Here is a 20,371-nt window from a genome sequence, read left to right as displayed (position 1 = left end):
AGTCACAGCTATCATACCCCATCCTGGGCACATGGCCCCCTCTGCCACTGGAGGTATTCAGAGGCACAGCTGCCAGTCCTGTGCCATTCTCCTTGGTACACACACACACATACACACACACACACACACACATATACATGTACACATGCATGCAAACACATGTACATACATGAACAGGATGTATTAACACACATTAGCAAGGAAGAACAGACAGTGGGTGTTGCCTAACCAATATTTCTTTCCATTGATATACACTTACGAATGGGGGGGAAAAAAAAAACAAAACACTTGGTAAGTTCAGAAGGGATTCACAGGCCCAAAGTGGCTCTAGGGACATCAAAGAGCAAGCCCAGTGCACAGTGGGCTAAGATGACACATGAACATTATGTAAGTACTCTGGTCTCACCCTGTCCTTCCTGGTGACTTTGATAGAGTTCCTCCCCCACAGAGCTGACTTGAGGTTTGTGGGTTCCCACGGGTTTTGGTTCCAGGAGAGCCCCAAGGCTTTCTGGAGAGGATGGGGGACTAGGCTGAGCACTGGCAGACCTGCAGTACCTCCCGGTGCTCCCTTCCTCCCACAGCACCTCCTGGTGCTCCCTTCCTCCTGCACTGCTCCCCCTTCTGTCCTGTCACATGGAGCCTGGGGTTCTTTGTCATACAGTGACTCTAGAGACAGAAGCCCTAATGTGGCCAAGTAGAACAGACTCCAATGTATGTGAGCAACTGTGTGTGCAAATGAAGTCCAGAGGTCTCTTTGGCATTCACTGTCACCAATGCCTGACAAACACTTATTGTGATAGTTGATCTTAATTGCCAGCTTGAATGGATTGAGAAGTACCTGGGGGATCAGTGAAGTGTATCACTGGGCATGTCTATAAGGACCTTTCCAGAGACAATTAGATTATAATTATCAATGGATTGATTCATCCCTTAATAGTTTCATAATATGAAAGAGTTGTTAAGAGGGAGTGGATCTTTGGAAGGTGGGGCCTGATTGGAGGAAGGAGGTCACTGGGAGTGGGGACTGTCCTTAAGATTATATGTTGCCCTGATCTCCTCCTGTTTCTGCTCTCCTCTGCTTTCTGACAGCTGTCAGGTAAACAGCTGTACTCTACCATACCCTCCCCACTGTAGTGGATGGAACCCCTGAAACCATAAGCAAAAGAAATCTTTCATATTTTAAGTTGTTTCTGCCAGTTTTTTTGGCCACAGTGATATAAACTGAGTAACCCAGCAGTGTGCATCAGGAGTAAAGAGCATGAAGCTGTGTTTGTGTCAGCAGGTGGAAATGTGCACATGAACAGGAGTGGGGTGCCTGAGTGAGTGTGTGCTTGTTTTAATAAGTATGAGAATGTGCAAGCATGCCAGCAAGTACACAGAATGGGGATGTGTATATGTGTAAGAAAGCTTACACATGTGTATGCTTCTATATCCAAAGCTCAGGTCTGTGTAGGGCAGGGCTGGCATCCTCTGAGTGTGGGTATGAGTGGTACCCTGGCTGACAGTGAAATCTCCAGGAAGACCTGCCCTGGGTCCATGCTTCCCTGCAAACACCCTGGAAGGTGCCTCAGTGGTCAATCCTACTAGAGAGCCACCTTCTTTTCAAAACCCCTGCAGTGTGACTGTCTCCCACCCAGAAGCCACAGTTCCCCACAGAATTCCATGTGCTCCTAGGCTAGACTCCTGTCTGCCTTCTGAGCCTGTCTCTTCCTGATACTTCTAGAGAGGCCTGGTGTCAACCTCTCTTGATCTGTCTTCTCCTGGTTAGGGTGCTTAACTGGCCAGGAGGAGAAAGAGGATCTAGCTTTTGATGGGTCTGCAGTTTTCTTTAAGTCATCAAGCACCTCCAACATTCAAAGCCTCGTGCCTGCCACACATAAAAGAGATTCTAATCACTACACCTAATTAGACAGAAGAGTACATTGCAGAGAAAAAAATTAAGCAGTGTAAATATAATAAAAGGCAGTAATTAACAGTCCCACAAGGCGGATGCCGAGATGACAGCTGAAGGATGTGGAGAGGGGATGGAATGGAGCCTCATCCCCATCAAAAGTGGCTGGGCTTCCCCGATGGGAACCTGCATGATGCAGGAGCCCAAGTACAGGGCTGGATTAACTCTAGGTACACATCACCCACAGAGAAACTGCTCAGCAACTCCCTCCCAGGGTGACTCACATAAGGATGTCCTGAGGTTACAAAAGTCTGCCTGCTAAGCTGCCTTCTTGGGTTTAATACAGCTGATCTCACTTCATGGTGGCGTTTGTAAATTTTTCAAATACAAGCTATGAAACACTCTTCTTTCAGAATCACAGATCAACCCCACAGCCTTCCCTTCCTTCAGCAGGGAGGGAGCTAAGGATTGCTTGTATGTGCTATGCCAAGACAACCCCAGATCTCCCTGGAAGGAGATGTGAGACCCATCCAGCAAGGGTTCTGAACCTAGAGACTGCTCTTGGGGTGTAAATGATCCTGGCAAGACACCTGGAAGGAATAAGGAGGAAGCCACAAGGTGGGACTGCTAAATGGGGCTTTGGTCTGGGACCTTGGCTAGGCCAGACTGGCAGGAAGGCTTTGTAAGTAGGACACTCCACCTTCAAGACCATCTGCTGTAGGCCAGATGGCTGGACCTATGACTAGGACACACACACACACACACCTCCACACACACACACCCACACACACACACACACACACACACAGACACACAGACACACACACAGACACACAGACATACACAGACATAGACACACACAGACACAGACACACACACACAGATACACACACAGACACACGCACACACACAGACACACACACACAGAACACACACACACACTTATACACATGCAGATATGCTCATAGCACACATAACTACCACTCACTGTAGCCTGGCCTATTGGCACATGCATACACATACACAAGTGCACATATACATATTATGATCTTCATTACTGTCAAATGCTGCCCAGGCTAGTTGCTGTTGTATGAGAGGCAGCAGCTACATTTGTGCACATATACACATGCCCTGACTCACATGTTATTACATGCACACATACAACCTCTAGTGTTACCCACTGCTGCCCAGCCTGCTTGCTTTTGTATGATATGCACACACACACACACACACACACACACACACACACGCACACAGCCTCCAGCACTAGCACCAGCACATGGGCACTCAGTACCTTCCTTGCACTCCAGGGCCACACGGGACTCCAGGTTGTCCATCTGCATCTGCAGCCGCTTCAGCGTGAGGTCACTCTCTCGGGACTTGCGTTTGTAAGCAATGAGCACAGCCACGATGAAGATGATGAGGAGGCCACCTGCCACTGCGATGCTGACGATGGCAGGCAAGCTGAGCGGGCTGTCTGGGGCAATGTACACCATCCCTGGGGAGTACTCCATGCCACCCACACGAGCCTGGGGACACAAGGGAGAGAGGGATGGTGGACTGGAGAAGAGCTCTGAGTCAGGATGAGGTTGTGGCTGCCAGGGAGGAGCCCCAACGGGTGGAGAAAATAGAAGAGAGGGCGTATGGGGATAGGAGAAGGACTAGACAGCAGAAGTCACCTCTCAACAGGAAAACGTGCCCCATCTATCACTCAGGACAACATTGTCACCACAAGAATGCAGCTCACCACTGGGGTCTAAATAAAGTGATATAACACCAATGACTGGCTTCCCCAAGACTCATCCTACCATCATCATGGGAGACCAAGACACAGATGGGACATCATAGGCCTTCCTAGACCATTGATGATCCTTTTCTTAAAGGCTCTCTTGTCCCTTAGTAGACAATTTATTGGTCCATTAAATGTTTTACACTGTCTTGTTGCTATACCAGCCAAGATAGAGAGAGCAACAATTCACACACAGTGTATTGTGTGTAGCAGGTTAGTGAGGTGGGAAGATGCAAACAGGGCTGTGGAAAGCTTGGAGGAACGCTCATTGTGGGCTGGAAGCTTTCCTAAAATGCCCCAGTAGCCCATAAACAGCTGGGCCACTTGCACCCAGCATCTCTCACACTTGCTCAATCCATGATGGGGTCCCACCAGCCTTACCATCACTTTGTGCCTGCCAATGAGGTTGGGAGACTCGCAGAGCAGCTGCACATCCGACACAGTCACAGTACATGGCTTCTCCCCAACCAGCACAGTATAGTTCAGCTTTACATTGCCTCCAGCCACTGGTGGGATCAGGTTCTTGCCCTGGGCAGACAGGAAAGCCCCCATCCCCACCCCTGAGTCAGGACCACAGCTGATGGTGATTTCTATGGCCTCCTATCTGACATCCCATCCTATGGATGAATTGGGAAAGAGGCCACCATCAGCAGTAAGTTCCAAGAACCTATGGCACATGCTATAGGTTAGATGTTGTTTCATCCCCAGAGGGGATGTGTTAGAAGGTCGTGACTATATTCTCCTTGCCCTCTGGCTTCCTGTATCACCCCATAATCATTCCTTCTCACATGTACTCCCACAAGGATACCCTCATAAGATCCAAGACTTTGCTGTTTGGTCTCTTACTCTCCAGAATGGTAAGTTAATTCAACTTCTTTCTTTGGAAGTACTCAGCATCAAGTATTTCATGACAGTAACAGAAAACAGACAAGTATAGCACATATACTAGCATCTTCTCTTCCTCCCAGTAAGAAATCAATAAAGTGCTCTGAAAAGCTTATCTAGAATGCAGCCTTCCCTCAGTATCCTTCTGGCGTACAGTTGCAGTCAGCAGCTACCAGCTGATTCAAACTGTCACATGAGTTACAATTAACTTGTGAGCCATGGTCCAAAGAAAACCTAAACCGTGGTTTGCAACAAGCCTGTGACTGTCAGTTTCTGGACTCTAAGGACAAAAGATTGGGAGTCTAGTGGCCTAAGTAGATCTGTCTGCCCGGAGTGGATCAGGTCTATAACAGGAGTTCTGAGCTATACCATACCCTCTGCAAGAGATGTAAGTCATGAAATTTAGCAGGAGTTTGTGACTTCCATTGACTCCCACCCTTTTTCTGTAACTGGACACTCTTCCCATCCACTTGAGAACATCCTTTCTCCCTGTGCTCTCCTTCTACCTTTAGGATGATAGGAGTGCCAGGCTTGAGCTCCAGGATTCCTGAGGGACTGAAGGCCTCAAACACAGGGTTGGGATAGTAGGTGAAGTTAGTCTTGTTGAGAATTAACAGGGACTGGACATTGTCCAAGATAAAACCAAACTCTTCAGGCCTTTCGGTGAGGTCCGACTGGTGGTCAGGATCCAGGGCAAGGGCTGGAGCTTGGCAGGTCATCTCGGTAGCATTAAGAACCTCGCAGATCTGTGGGAATAGCCAGAGAGGGAACAATGAGGAATATCTCCACCCCAGGACTTCCAGTGCATAGAGTTGATACAGGTGGATTATGAAGGAGGGAGCCAGGATCACACACTCGAGCACTTACAGGTTCCACCCTGTGACTGTCACCTATCTCTGGCTTTGCCCAATGTGGATGTGGCAAAACTAGGTGTTTTCCAAGCTGGGCAGGAATAGCAAGGTTCCCCAGAAACTGTGGAAGCAATTGTTTCTTCAAGGTCTGGAGTCAAACAGTTGAAAATGCTGTCATGTCTGTTCCCCTAGCCCACTTTCCCAGGTCTCAGAGGTGACTGGTGTTGGGTCATCATATGTATGTAGTGCTTAGGAAGCAGGTTCCCTTTGGGAACTAAACATGTCAGGTGGGCAGCCCCTGGGCACTGACAGGCAGACTCACATTGATGTGCTCCTTCCCTCCATGCTTGGCACGGATCTGGGGATTCTGTATGAGGTCCAGGTGAGTTCCCCAGACAGCGATGGGTGTGTTCCCACTGCCCAAGAAGAAAGAAAGGAGTATGAATCACAGGCATGGGAGATACAAGGACACTGGCCATGACAACAGTGGTCATCAAGATGACCTGTGACATGAGGGCAAGGAAGCACAATGATGATCTGGGGGACCAGGAGGAAGAGCTGACTGTGATAGCAAGGATACACATCTCAAGCCTAGAGGGAGGAAAGTGATGCATCCATGGTACCCTTCACTGATAGCACGGTCCATTGGCTCTCCAAGTCCCCGAGACCCAAAGGAGCCAGAGACTTCTCTTGAGGCTCCACCCTAGTCCTCATCCTTGGTATTGGTCTAAAGTAATGGTCCCTAACAGAGCCCTCAGCCACCAAGCACAATCTGTTTCCCATGGCAATCCTGCTGCAAATTTCCTCATTGGTGGCTTCAGTCTGGCTGAGACCTGTGAACCATGGCCCAGGTAACCAGACACCTTTTCCGGGAGCATAGGAGTGACATGAGTCTCCTGTACCCTGGAGAAGCTTGGGACACCGATGTGGATGGAGAGGACTCGGGTGATTCACTTTGGAGTGGCCTTTCAAAGGATGCCATACCCTACACCCAGGGAGGCTGAGAAGCTGGTGGGGATGGTAGGAAGCTCTATACGTGGCCATGTCCTCCTTGGGCTACTCAAAGGAGAGGGAGAAGTGCCCTAATTGCCAGTCAAAGCGGTATCTCCAACAAAAACTCTGCTATCTAAAGCAGGATTATGTAGGTTAATTACTTCTAAACTTCGTGGCTAAGAACTTTTGCTCCTGTCCTCACATCGGTTTCTACCCACTATCTACCTGCCCATCTTTAAAGTTCAGTTACTTCCTTCCCTTTTTCCTTGAGTGTTCTGCAATCACTTTATATACACATCTATATCTGTGTATGCCTGTAAGAGTTCTGCAATGCCCAGAGAGGCTCTTCCATACACATGACAGTTCAGATGAGCTTCTGGTATCCAGCCTTTCCTCCAGCCTTCTCAGTCATTCCACAAATGGCTCCATCATTGTCCCCAAACAAGCCAGGCCTTTATGGGAGGCTCAGAGCCACACACAGTGCAGAGCCCACCTTATCTTTAGATTTTCTTAACCTAAGCAAAAGTACTGGCATTCCAGAACATGTGTCCAGCCTCCCTTACAATATGAACATGACTTGGGGACTCTGCCAAGAAGACAACACCGGGGACAAGATGAGGAATGAATGAACTAAACCAGGCTGTGAATGCCTCAGAGTATCACTGCTTCTTGAGTGAGACACAAAGGCATTGTATCACCTTCCTGAATCACCAGGCTCTCAGGCCAAGGCCTGGCATGGCTTTGACAGGCTGTTTCCCCCTTCATGCCTTAGTGGAGGACAGCCGATGGACACTTTTCATCCTAGCAGCCAAGCTGCTTCTCTTTGGGCTTCATGCAGAAGGTGGCCAACTCTTCCTGTGAAGGGCCAGACAGTAAATATTTCAGGCTCCATAGGCCATATGGTCCCTGTTGCAATTCATCAACTCTGCTGTGGTGAGAAAGTAGCTGTAGACAATACAGACAGGGAGCAGAACAGTGTGCCAATAAAACTTTATTTATACCAGGGCGTGTTAGCGAATGTCTTTCTTTAATTCCAGCACTTGGGAGGAACAGGCAGGCAGATTTCTATAAATTCGAGGCCAGCCTGATCTACATAGTGAGTTCCAGGCTATCCAGGGCTACATAAGTGAGACCCTGTCTCAAAACAAAAGCCAAATTATTAAAAATTTTATTTACAAAAATGCAGGCTGCCAGTCAGATATGGTCCTGGAGTCCCTGGCTTAAGGAGTACTCCCTAAACTGGGCTTGTCCCTGCCCGGCTTGTGCCGAGCACTTCTTCATTTTGTCCCCACTAACTCCCCCAGTCCCAGGTTCCCTCACAGCTGGAGCTGACTATAGGGAGCACTGAGCATTGAGCAAATGACAGGTAAAAGGAGAATAAGTGGCTGTTAAGGTTGCTGGTCTACTAAGCAGCAGGCTGAACTGAGCCTGTGCTTTCCCACCACAAGCCCTCACTGTGTTCCCAATGTACCCCAGAACAGCAGCTTCCTGGTGCTATCAAGTGGCTCTCACAGAAAAGTCATCCTCTGTGGAGTCCTCTCATCCCGATGTGTCCTCAGAGCTTGGAAAAGCAGGTACAGGCAGCGACCTGCAGTTCAGCCTCTAATGGGAGGTGCTACATTCCAGTGACCCTACAGGTCCCCAAGTGTCTCAGTCACCAGGGGAATCTCCCAAAAGATAGAGGCCCAGGAGAAGTAAGTGTCTTGCCCCAGGCAAACTGCTGAAGGGTCAGACACCCTTCCTGGTTCTTCTGATAGCACCATCAAGTACCTGCTTCCTCCTGAAATATTCCCTTCGTGCATTCCTGTCAGACACTAAGGAAACAGCAAGGAACAAAGAGCAGGTTTTTCCCTGGACAAGTCTGCAGTACAGAGAGGGACAAAGGCAAGCAGGCAACAGGGCAGACTATGAAAGGGCTGCGAAGAGGTCCAGAAGCAGAGGACAGATGCAGACTGGACTTCAGAGAAGCCTGGAAGAGACTAGCTCTGATCTCTCTCTCCTCCCAAGTCCCTCAGCCCAAGTCAGGACCAGAACTACTGGCCATATTTGCCAGAGGTGAGGCATCAGGGGTACACTGGCATCCCTACAGTCACTCCCGGATGAGGATTATTTCCAAGTCCACTCACCAGTTTCAACAGTGGGAAAGTGTGTCGTAGCTGGTCAGACCTCAGCTTACAGGCTGGATCCTGTGTGGAGCTACTTCCGTGAAAGAAGGCAGCCACTATCTGAAGGTCCTCTTACTAGAGGGTATTGGGAACTAACCCCAGTTCATCTGTCTTCCAAGAAGGATTGAGTCCCCAAAACTCTTCTGGCTTTATTAATTTTTTTTTCTTTTTTCAGTACTGGGGATGAAACCCAGGGGCCTTGCCCATGCTAGGCAAGCACTCCACCACTAGACTACATCCTATCCCTCTTTTAACTTTTAATTTTGTTTACTTTAGCAAGCTTCTTGCTAAACTGCTCAGGCTGGCCTTCAACTAACTCAGTAATGTAGGCAGATATTGAATTCTGTGTTGTATGTGTGTGCATGCTGTGCACACGTGTATGAGCATGCTTGTGTAGAGGCCAGAGGAGGATGTCAGGTGTCCTGCTCTATCACTTTCTGCCTTATTTTTTTGAAGCAAGCTCTCTCACTGAACCAATGTGATCCCACTGTCTCTGACCAGCCCCTAGCCCTGGGGTTACAATGTGTGCAGCCACTTCTAACTTTTTTCATGGGTGCTGAGTTCTGAACTCAGGGTCCTCATGCTTGCTCAGCAAGTGCTCCGACTCACAAAGTCATCTCTGTCCCAGATCTTGTACTTTTTGATACTCCTGCCTCAGCCTCCCAAGCAGCTGGACTTAAAGGCCTATGGCACTAAACTTGACTTATCCTTGGTTTTTGAGAGCTGGGAAAGAGAAACTGAGGTCCAGAAGCAGGAAGGGGTTAGAGGTCCTCCTACCTGACAATGCTCCACTCTGGCTCGATACGCACAATAGTGGGGTCCTCCACATACTGAAAGACCAGGTCCTGGCGAATCCTGGCCCTGTCCACCTGCACAGTCACCTTCATGTCCAGCACCTCGTCTGAGGATGTGGTGTTGCAGACGATGTAGGATGGAGATCGCCTAGAAGGGAAGGCAGAGCACTGGGCTCCTGGGTGCCGAGGATGGGGGTAGTCCCAGGTCAACCCCTTTCCCTGTACTTCAGGTTCCGCAGGGGCAAGGGGTGGGTGCTGACATAGATGGAAAGCTCAAGAAGCAAGGATAGGGATCAAGCTTTCAAAAAGCATCTCTGGGTCCACTTTTTCAAAGAGGTCTTATCTCTTAGATTGTCTTTGTCCCTAATCCAGCCCCATTTTTAGCAAGGATCTAGCTATATCAGTCCGATGAGAATCCTCCCTTAATTTCTGATCCTTGGTTTGCCTGAAAATGAGAATCTTATAAGTGAGTTCAGCAAGAACCACGCCCTTGCCATCTCCTCCCTGTGACTCTCCTGACCCCTAAGTCTGGGGCTGGCAGTAAGCCTATAGCTGGTCCTGCTATGCCTAAAGTTGATCTCTGCCTCCTTTTACTCTTGTGATAGTATAAACCATTTTGAACAAAGGCATCCTCACCATTTCCTAAAGTTTCTGAATAATTGCTTCTCTGACATAATACATTGCTCTGCCCGGTCTGAGCTGGAATCTGCCCAAGTTCTTATCAAAGCCCCCTCTAGGAATCCCTCCTTCAGAGACCCTCACTCAGGCCAGTCACATTTTCCAGAACATTCCTTGGATGTGTCCCTGCAGCTCCTACCCCAGGCTCTTAATTGGAGAAGGTGAAACCCTCTGGGCAGAGGGAAGGAAGCTTCCTGAACTTCGAGCCTCAGGCTAGGTCAGTTGGGATCACCTGCTCAGATCATCTTGGGTAGGCCCAAGCAGCTAGAAGCAGGAGAGGCTCTCCCCTCCTTAACAGGCTCTAGCTGCAGATTCTGAGCTGAATCCTCGGTGGTTTCTCCATCCTTGGCAGAGGGCACATATTGGGACACCAGGCTGAATTGTGGGCAATGGCATGATACCCCTCACCCCCATTCACAGGGGAAGAGGGCTAACTTTCACCTTTTGTTGTCTTCTCTCAAAGAGAAGAAGAATGCCAGTCTGAAAGGGACTCACCCGGGGAAAGGGCAATCCTTGCCCACCTCTATAAAACCCCAAGTCCCCTTCCCAAGTAATTTATCTGTCTGCCCTCCCTTGGGTCCAGGGGTTACCTATGGAAGAGGCAAGGCTGGCTCCCGAACATCACCATCACATCGCTGCCTGCATTCAGGTTGGTGCCTGTGATAGTGACCTGTGTGCCCCCAGACATGGGTCCCCGGCTGGGCTTCAGGTCTGAGAGAGTCAGGGTCTGTGTAGAAAAGAAGAGGACTGAGACATGCTGGGATGGTGGAGGAGGCTGGGGCAGGCCTGAGGCAATTCTCCATTGTCCAGACTCATGGTTGCCTCCACTGTCTCCCGGTTTTTATTGTTGTTTGTGTTTGTTTGTTTTATTCTTGTGTGAATAGGCACTGTTGGGGACCCAGAGCACTTGCATCTCTATATGAATAATAGCAGTCATGATAGTGGCTCTGTAAAAAATATATGTAATGTAAGGGTCAGGGCTTTAACTATAGTGAGATATATATATATATATAATATATATATATTCAGTCAGTTTTAAAAAGTAGCTATTATTTCACAGATAAGATTCAGAGATGTTAACTAGATTCTCCAAGGTCACACAGCTAAGAAGTACCATAATTGAGACCTGACTTCAGATCTCCAGTTCCCAGTGTAGATGCACACCATCCATTTCTCCAGTAGGCAGTCTCCTGGCTTTGGGGAAGGTGACTTGCCCTTCCCACGGGTCTCCTCAGAGAACTCTCCAGCGTCTGGAGTGCAGGATGTATGAGGCATGCATACAAGGAAGCTTTCAAGGCCTGTGCGGTACCCCTGGCAGGACTGGAGGTGAGGAGTGGCTGGAGTGGAGGCAGGGAGGAAAGCCCTAGATAGCTGGGGATTTGGAGTTGCAGTTTGTTCTTTCATTAGCATTTTAATGGAAAAACTTTCCCCAGTCCCAGGTGAGAAGTCTGTATCTGCATTTAAATGAAGATTTCTCCCTCCCTTCCCCAGCCACCAGGCCCTGAAAGAACTCAGTGTAGAAGCTGAACCTGCTCAGGTTCATTCCTGAGGCCTGGTACCCTCCCTAATGAGGCTTCCTTCAGGAGCCCTAGTCCCCAGGTCCTAGTGCAAGGCTCACGGGTAACATACACCTGCTGACCTTGGCCCCAATGTTCCTCAGGTAGGTTTGAAATCTTGGCTCTGTAACTGGACAGCCAAGGATAAGGGCCTGTGGTAATCATGCTGTGTGGCTCGAGACAAGATCTTCCACCTCTCTGGTCACATAATAATGGAATTTGGGCCCCAACGTGGTTATTTCCAAGACCCATGGCAATTTTCTTGTTCTGTAACTTGTAGTAGTTTGTATATTTCCATAGGGTCACTTTGTCTGACTGATCTCCTCAGAAAGAAGAGAGGGAAAGACAGTCTGTCCACTGGTCTGTCTGTGCTCACCGGCTATAAGGAAGATCTGGAGTCCAGCCCTGGGAAGGACAAGCCAGTGGTGTGGATACCGCAGGCCACGTTGCATGGCGCTGCTGCTCAGGGACTGACTAGAGGGGGACTGCTCGGGCTGGGGAGAGGGTGTTATGGAAACATGTTTTGGACTTGTGAGAAATTATTAATTATTCAAGCCGTGCTTCATAAATATTTCACGGTGGGTTTGCACGGGGAAAATCAAAGTATGCTTTATTTGCCAGCTCCTCACTTGGCTCTGTGAGCGAACAGATGAAGAAAGGTAGAGGATGGAGAAGCGTTCCCGGCAGGGGGACCTCCTGGGACAGAGCCGGGGACAAGGCCCAGAGTTCTGCTCCTGGCCTTTTGTAGCTTTGACATTTGGGTGAATAAAGCACACAGCTGGGCCTAGTTTGATTTGTGGAGGGAAACCAAGGGAGACCTGGGTCTTCCCTGGAAGGAAGAGAGCACAGTGGAGAGTGAGGTCTGGAAGGCTTTACACAAAAATTAGTATAGATAGAAGAAAAACCTGCTGGTGACGAGGAAGGCTGGAAACTCCACAAAGGGGGAAATGGAACCTGCTGGAGCCACTCATACAGGCAAAGAGGCTTTCCAGTGTCTGAAGGTGACCTGTGGCTCATTATAATACTAACCTCCACCCCTTGGAAATTAAAGTTGCCGAGACATGGGATATACGAAGCCGCATGGAGAATAACAGCTTAACAGCATGTATGATTTGCAGGTGCTATGCAAATGACCCCAAAGCCCCATCCTTTACAGAGCAGGCTCTGGTTGGTCTTCTAAACTTTCTCCCTGATCCAGCCCACTTCTGCCCTTGGAAGTGTACCTTTTTCTAGTAAACTGTTCCTGCTTCTGCAGCTAAACAAGTGTCTATCCAACTAGGACACAAGAACCTGGAAGACGTCCACTGAACTCAGATATCACGCCCGGCCCCCAGCCTTGAAAATGGGAAAGGGCTCCCAGGGTACCCCAGGGCTTGCGAAGTTCCCAGAGGAGCTTGGGGTACTGCCCAGCTCTCTCAGGACCCACAGGAGAGGCCTTCTGGAGGAGGCACCCCCTGCCCACAAGCCACCTAAAGCAAAGGGCAGTAAGGGCTCAGGGACACTTGGAAGTATGATAGAGGGAAGGTCTGGCTCTTCACTTGTCCCTGTGAGATTCACAGGGACCTCTGTTCCTCATTCCTGCTAGGAACCCCCAGAGCCTCCAAGATTCAATCCCTAAGTGCACATGGGGCAGGGGAAGGGACTGGGGCCCCCAACACCATTCCTCGTCCCCCAAACTCTGCCTAAGAGGTATGGCGCCAGGCCAGTTCTTCAGACGAGGCCTTTGAATAGGAAGGTAAGGTAGGTCATTGAGGAAGAGATCCCATGGACTCTTCTGTGAAGCTTTAACTTAACACCACAGATTCAACCACAGTCTGTTCTAGGATTGATATACTCTTGTAGGCCAGACTGGGTCTCCCTGAGTGGGAAGTATTGGGGAAGCTGATAAAAGGTTGCCAGTGGGAGAGACGGAAGAAGAACCAGGAGGAGAAAGGAGAGAGGGAAGGGGAATGGAGGAAAGGACGGAGGGAGGGGAATTTTCTGAGGTCAGCCACATGGTGTCTTTAAAAGAGCTAAAATAGAGTGGAGGACTCCAGGCACAGGGTGGCTGCTCAGCTAGCCTTGTTCCTTCAAGGCTCTTAGCTCTCAGCCCAGGCTGTGTGTCAGATTCACTGGGAAGCTTTCTAACCAAGTTCACACTTGTGTCCCACTGTCAGGACAGGTATGGGTCCAGAGCACCATGTTAGGCCCCCAGCAGAGCCGTACATGTATGATTGGGTTGGAAGTGCCACCTCCCAGGGAGGCTAGCACAGAAGTAAATAAAAGCCCCAGCTTCATGCCCAAAGGCTTTCTGGCTAGAGTAGAGGAGCAGGATTCAAAAGGACCACTGAGTATGGGGTCGGCAAAATCTTGGAAGCCAAGGGAGGACAGGATACAAGGTCCATGGGTTTCCCAGCATAGGCCTGCCTGTTCAGAGAAGGCCAAGGAATAGAACAGGACCAGGGCTTTAAAGAAGTGGAAGAAAGTGGCTCCATACAGCCAGGGTGAGGGTGTTAGGGAAGGCTGAAGCTGGAGAAATGGATTGAGTAGGTGGCTGGCTAACCCAGGAACTAGGAAAGCATCTTATAGGCAAAGCAAGCCTGAGGTAGCCTGTGATGAAAATGGTATCTCCAAGGAGGGATGGGTTAAGATGGCTTAGACAGACCAAAGGAGCCGGGAGCCCGGAGTGGTGGAAAAGAGAACAGGACAGTGAGATTCCAGCACATACTCGCCAAGTGTCATCAGAAATTGAGAGAAGCTGACCAACAGCCCACCAAGTTCACAGGCGTGAGGATTAGGCTACTGTCAGAGATGGGTAAGAGGTGAGGATACTTTTTGTGGGTGCTACAGCTTAGATGAGCTGTGTGAATATGATGGGGGATGTGCATGTGGCTGTGGCCTCTGAAGTGGTCACAGAAGTAAGCAGAGACAGTTGAGGCCCCAGGGACCATGAACTTCACGAGGTCAAGACTGCCATTCAGCATCACTGCGAAGGAGCACAGGAGAGGAACCCGGACCAATTGACTAGCTGTGGATGCCCAAGGCTTCTTCTTACCAGGCAGCAATGCCCTCTCTCTTCATCTCTGTTGCCAGGCAATTTCAAAGCCTGGTGAGGATCATGTGTTGTAAGGGGCAGCCAGTAGTATCCAAAGGGAAGTGGGTAGGAGCTGTGGCCAGGTGGGAGGGACATCTGTCCTGCATTCCTCTGAGATCCCCCTCCTTTCTCCTCTCTTTCAAGACTGGATCTTGAATATGGTTGATTCTATCTCCCCTGACCCTTGGTCTTTTAAGGAGGAGCTGAATGAGGTCTTAGTTAACACATTGCAACCCTTCAGTCAGCACTATCAAATTATATTACAACATTCAACTTAATTAAACAAGCTTCATCAAAAAAATATCCAGTGAGAGGTACTGGGCAAACTGAAAAATGGCTATCAGCAGAAGAGGAAAGGAAGAACTAGGAAGAAGGGAGGGAGGGAAGGAAGGAGAGAAGGCAAGAAGGAGGGAGGGAGAGGACAATAGAATTCTCTATGATAGCATTTCCAGGCATTTTATGTCTAGGCATAAAACCCTCACTTCAAGCTTCTGGCTTCCAAAGCAGCCAGCACCCTGAGGAAGCTACCCTCTCTACTGTCATCAATCTGAAAAGTCTAGTCATGAAAATGCTGGACCATGCAGGGACCATGGCTATGTCTCCACCATCCTTTTAAGCAACAGGCCAAGAGATTCCCAAAGCAACCCTTCTCTCACAGCTGTGAGTCAGGCAGGCTTGTAGGCCTGGAGGTTCAGGCTAGAGGGACCCTGAGGACTAGCAGTCGGGGTAAGGACTGCATGAGATGCTGGACGGAAGACAGGGGTGGGGACCAGGATGTGAGTAAGGGAGATGGACGGGGTATGCAGGTGGGGTGAAATGATGAGGTGCAGGGCAGGTGATGGAGGGGCTAAAGAGCTCACGGGATGACAGAGGGTAAGCAGGAAAAGTCAGATGACAAGTTGGACATGATGGTGCAAAGGTATACAGGGAAAAACCAGGGCATAACAGTGAGGGTGAGTAACACGGGAAATAACACGGCACAGAGTTTTTGTGATCTCCACCACACCACTGCATAGATGCTATCATCATTCCCATTGTACAAATGAAGAAACTGAAAAGTTAAGCAGATTGCAGAAGTTCTCCCAGTTAGTAAGTGGCAGAGTCTGGGCACAATTCCCTGGGGTCACTCTGCCATTCAGCCACACAGGGACACTGGGACCCAAGAGCCAAAGCAACTTAACTGAAGCCTTTCATAGAGGCACAGCTCAGTCTGGATTTGAGTCTAGGTCTTTCAGACTTTACGGGCTGCACTCCTGCTCTGTACTGGCAGGGTTCCCATGAACACACATGGCACGCATGAGGAGTCCTGTACTGCAGTGATGGTCATGAGTTTTCTGTAGCCTGCACCCAGCCAGGCCTCTGGAGATCAGGACTCACCATGAAGTAATAGAGCTGCGAGGAGCGGGCCATAAACTCAGGCCGACACACGGCCACACAGATCTCCACAAAACCTGCGTGCTGGCTGGGCTTCGCCTCTCCCATCTCACACACGATCCTGCAGAAAGAGAGGTGACCCCATGAGCCTCAGGGCTTGCAGCCGTGGACTGGGCCCATAGCAGAACCCAGAGAGGTGAGGTGACCTGCCTGTGGGCCCTCAGCACATCAGAATCAAAACTTAGAGCTGATTTAAGGTTCTCAGGTCCCCTCCTGGGAGCTCTCAGTGCCAGGGCTGCCTCTGGAATGTATTTCTGCTCCCTGCAGGCCCAGCTTCCAGGATAGGAGAGGGGATACTTACATGGTATATGTAGGGGAACGTTTAGTAGTTACCCTTGCAAGTGCTCATGTGTGTGTGTGTGTGTGTGTGTGTGTGTGTGTGTGTGTGTGTGTATCTCATTTCACAAATGAAACTAAGGCACAGAAAGTGAGGGCAACTTGCCTGAATAGGTATATAAATGCCATCAACCCCCACATTCATGGAATCCACAGCTATGAAGTCACAAAAATATTGCAAACAGATTATATCTATACTGAACATATGCAGACTTCTTTTTTCTTGTGAATCCTGAATACTGTAATGGAATGACTATTCCCCTAGCATTTCCATTGACTTAGGTATAAGTAATGGAGAGGGTTGTCTACAAAACTGTGCTATTTTATAGAAGTCACCTGAACATCCTGAATTTGGGTGTCTGAAGGAGGTTTTAGAACCAATCTCCCACAGATACTGAGAGGGTGCGCTTTAGATACAGCACACACACACACACACACACACACAAGCACATATTTTATATGCATGTACACAAACATGACTATTGTAGACATGCACATACATGTACTTTTGAGGGGGTGCTTTTTGAGACAGGCTCTCCTTTTAGCCACAGGTGGCCTGGAACTCACTGGGTAGACCAGGCTGGCCTCAATCTCACAGAGATCCACCTGCCTCTGCGTCCCAAGTGCTGGGATTAAAGGTGTGCATCACCACGTCCAGCTTAAACATGTACTTCGTAAGATAAATGCAAAACACAGCACACCTAATGTTCTAAATATCTGTTTAGACTTAACAATATAGCATGGAGTTTCCATTTTGCCTCTATATACATAGCTCTCCTTTATTCTTCCTAACAGCTTTGCAATATTAGGTATTTGTTTAAACCATCATTTATATAATAATCTTCCTATTGATAAGTTCATAAATCATCTTGATCTTCTGCTTCAAATAACTTGGCCAAATGAACCAACACACACATCCCTAAGTATTGTGTGTTTATTAGAACAGGCTTCTCAGAAGGGAACTCTCTGGGTTAAATAGTTTGTGTACTTAACAGTGACAGGTAGGGGTCTATAATGTTCCCCAAAGGCTGCACCAATTTGCACTTCTATCAATGGTCCACTCTTAGCTGAAACTAGATATTCACAATCCTTTGAAAGTTTTTCCAAGATACTACAGAAAAGACCTCATTTTAATTTTAATTCCAGTGATTATTAGTGAGAATACATGTTTTCTTGCATTCTTCCCTTTGACTTCTCTGCCAATCTCTCTCTCCTCTCTTCTCTCTCTCTCTCTCTCTCTCTCTCTCTCTCTCTCTCTCTTTCTGACCAATTGTATTTTTGAACCTCTGAATTGGCACATTTGTTGTAAATATTATAATTATTTTCTCCTCATTTGTCAATTTGTCATCTGACTTTTAATTTGGTTTTCAGTATACTGTGCCACACTAAAGTTCAAAGCTTCTGTATAGTTAAACTGACCCTTCTTTGACTTTTTAGTTTCTAGGTTTTGAGCCCTGTGAAGTTTTGTTTGTTATTTGTTTGTCTGGAGTGTTGTCTTTTGCAGTGCTGGGGATCAAGCCCCGAACTTGGCACAGAGAAGATAAGCGCTCTACAGCAAGCAGCAACCCCAACCCTGTAGTTTCTAAAATTTGTTTCTTAAAATGAACTTCTGTACAAAAGGTCTTGCAAAAATGTAAAAAAAAAGCGAACTCTTGCCTTTCTTTCACAAAATTAGGTAGAAACTCTACCTTCTGTTTGGTAACCTATGTTGGCACTCATGAGCTCTCGAGCATACACTTGTAATTCTCCTATGATGCCAGATGAACTACAGTGCCTTAGCTTTCAATATTTCAACTTTACAATGGAATGTAAGGGATATGTAATGTGTATATATTACACTCTGAATTCTCAATTTTGATTTTTCCCAAGCTAGTGATATATTCTTTGATACTCTGCATGGTGCAGACCAGTGGCCGTAAGCTGTAGGTCCCCATTAACCACCACCACAGAGGGAAACAACATTGGTGGCTTTTGTATGGGCATGTCTTAGTTTGTTCTTCATTGCTGTGACAAAACACTCTGACCAGTACCAACTTGGGGAGGAAAGGGTTTATTTGTCTTACATCTCCCAGGTCGCATGCAGTTCATCAGGGAGCCCAAGGTAGGAACTCAGGGCAGGAACCTGGAGGCAGGAGCTGGAGCACAGGCCACGGAGGAACGCTGCTTACAGGCTTGCTCCCTTGGCTCCTGCTCAGCCTGCTTTCTTATGCAACACAGGCCCACCTGCCCAGGGGTGGCACCACCCACAGTGGGCTGGGCCCTCCCACATCACTCATCAAGAAGATGCCCTTCAGACATGGCCACAGGCCAGTCTAATAGAGGCAATTCCCCGATTGAGGCTCCCTCAACCCAGGTGTGTCAAGTTGACACTAAAGCTATCCAGCATAGTATATTTTCATCTTATGATGTTTTCAACTTATGAAGGGTTTATAAAGATATAACCCCAAGGGCTAGGAATGTTGTTTAGTGGTAGAGTACTTGCCTAGCATGCACAAGGGCCTGAGTTCAGTCCCCAACACTTCTAAAAAAGATGTAACCACACTGTAAATAAAGATTGAGAAACATCTGTTCAATAAGTTGTTGAACTGATGAATCCCCTATTTTTAGACAGAAAAAGTACTTCTGAATTTTTACTATTATAAATAAGACCGAGATAAGCATTCTTGCACCTAAACTTGTGCACAGTCTAACTATTTAGGAAATATTCTGAAGCACACTGGCCAGGATAAAGACTGTGTGTGTGTTGGGGGGTACTGGGAATTGATTGAACCTAGTGCCTCATGCCTGGCAAGTGCTCTACCACTGAGCTATAGCTACAGCTTTCGTTTTACTTTCTTTTTTTCATTTTGAGACAAGATCTCACCAAATTTCTTGGGTTAGCCTTAAACTCACTCTAATCCAGGCAGAACTTAAGCTTGAGAGTCTCCTGTCTCAGCCTGAGAGTCTCCTGTCTCAGCCATCCCAAGTAGCTGGGATTATAAGTTTATGCTTCTGGTCCCAGCTAAGACTTTGCCTTTTACCTTTCTTTCTTTGAATCTTTCTTTTTTAATTTTTATTTATTTATTTATCAGCCTCACCTCTTCCCTTAAATCTTTTTTAATTAAGAAAAAGGATTAGAGGGGCTGGGCATGGTGGTACACACCTTTAGTCCCAGCACTCAGGAGGCAGAGGCTGCCTTATTGAATTTGATTATTTCAATTGAAGGTGTCCAATTTTATTGCCTATTTATTTATTTATTTATTTATTTATTTATTCATTCATTTTTGTGTGTGTATGTGTGTGTGTAAGAGAGAGAATGTGCACACATACATTGATTACATGTGGTATATGAGTGTATAGTGCATGCATATGAGTGTGTGGGTAGGTGTACCTACGCACATGCATGCTGCATTTGAGGCCAGAGCAGGGAGGTGGGTGTCTGCCCCTATCACTTTCTGCCTTATTGTCTTGAGACAGGGTCTCTTACTGAACCAGAAACTCACCTTTTTGGCTAGGCTGGCTGGATAGCTAGCTATCTGGGTCTACCTGTCTCCATCCTCCGATGCAGGTGTTAAAGGCACGTGCAGCCATGTCTGGCTTCCAGCTAAGACTTTTGATTCACATTTTCAAATGCCTTCTATGAAGTTCGTCCCAATTTCCCTCCCACCACAAGTAAATGAGCCTATTGCTTCTGGTGTTCATTTTTAATTCTGTTTTTATTGAAACAGGATCTCATGATCTGGCTGACCTCAAACTCACTATGTAGCTGAAGATGACTTTGAACTTCTGATCCTCCTGTCTCCACTTCCTTAGTGTTGGGATTATACCAGATTTATGAAGTCCTAGGAATTGAACCCAGGGCTTTGTGCATGATAGGCAAGCTTTCTACCCACTGTGAGCTCCATCCCCAACTATGGAAATGGCTTTATTAATGGACATAATCTGAA

General features: G+C 47.9%; 1 protein-coding gene across 2 annotated transcripts in view; it reads right to left on the bottom strand.

Annotated features, from left to right (window-relative positions):
* The window catches only part of Plxna4 (plexin A4), a 461,715-nt gene that overhangs the window by 40,116 nt on the left and 401,228 nt on the right, over positions 1-20,371 (bottom strand). For both annotated transcript variants that reach the window (XM_017802882.2, XM_029555453.1), the window contains exons 14-20: positions 16,053-16,170; positions 10,637-10,773; positions 9,352-9,516; positions 5,739-5,832; positions 5,072-5,311; positions 4,062-4,208; positions 3,186-3,420 (exon numbers count right to left, since the gene is read on the bottom strand). In XM_017802882.2, the coding sequence (XP_017658371.2) occupies positions 3,186-3,420; positions 4,062-4,208; positions 5,072-5,311; positions 5,739-5,832; positions 9,352-9,516; positions 10,637-10,773; positions 16,053-16,170 (1,136 nt within the window). The remainder of the gene's footprint in view (positions 1-3,185; positions 3,421-4,061; positions 4,209-5,071; positions 5,312-5,738; positions 5,833-9,351; positions 9,517-10,636; positions 10,774-16,052; positions 16,171-20,371) is intronic.

The sequence above is a fragment of the Nannospalax galili genome, unplaced genomic scaffold (assembly GCF_000622305.1).
Source record: "Nannospalax galili isolate Female #2095 unplaced genomic scaffold, S.galili_v1.0 scaffold746, whole genome shotgun sequence".
NCBI classification, from domain to species: Eukaryota; Metazoa; Chordata; class Mammalia; order Rodentia; family Spalacidae; genus Nannospalax; species Nannospalax galili.
The sequence above is the reverse complement of the archived record's forward strand: the minus strand, read 5'-3'. Positions and strand labels throughout refer to the sequence as shown.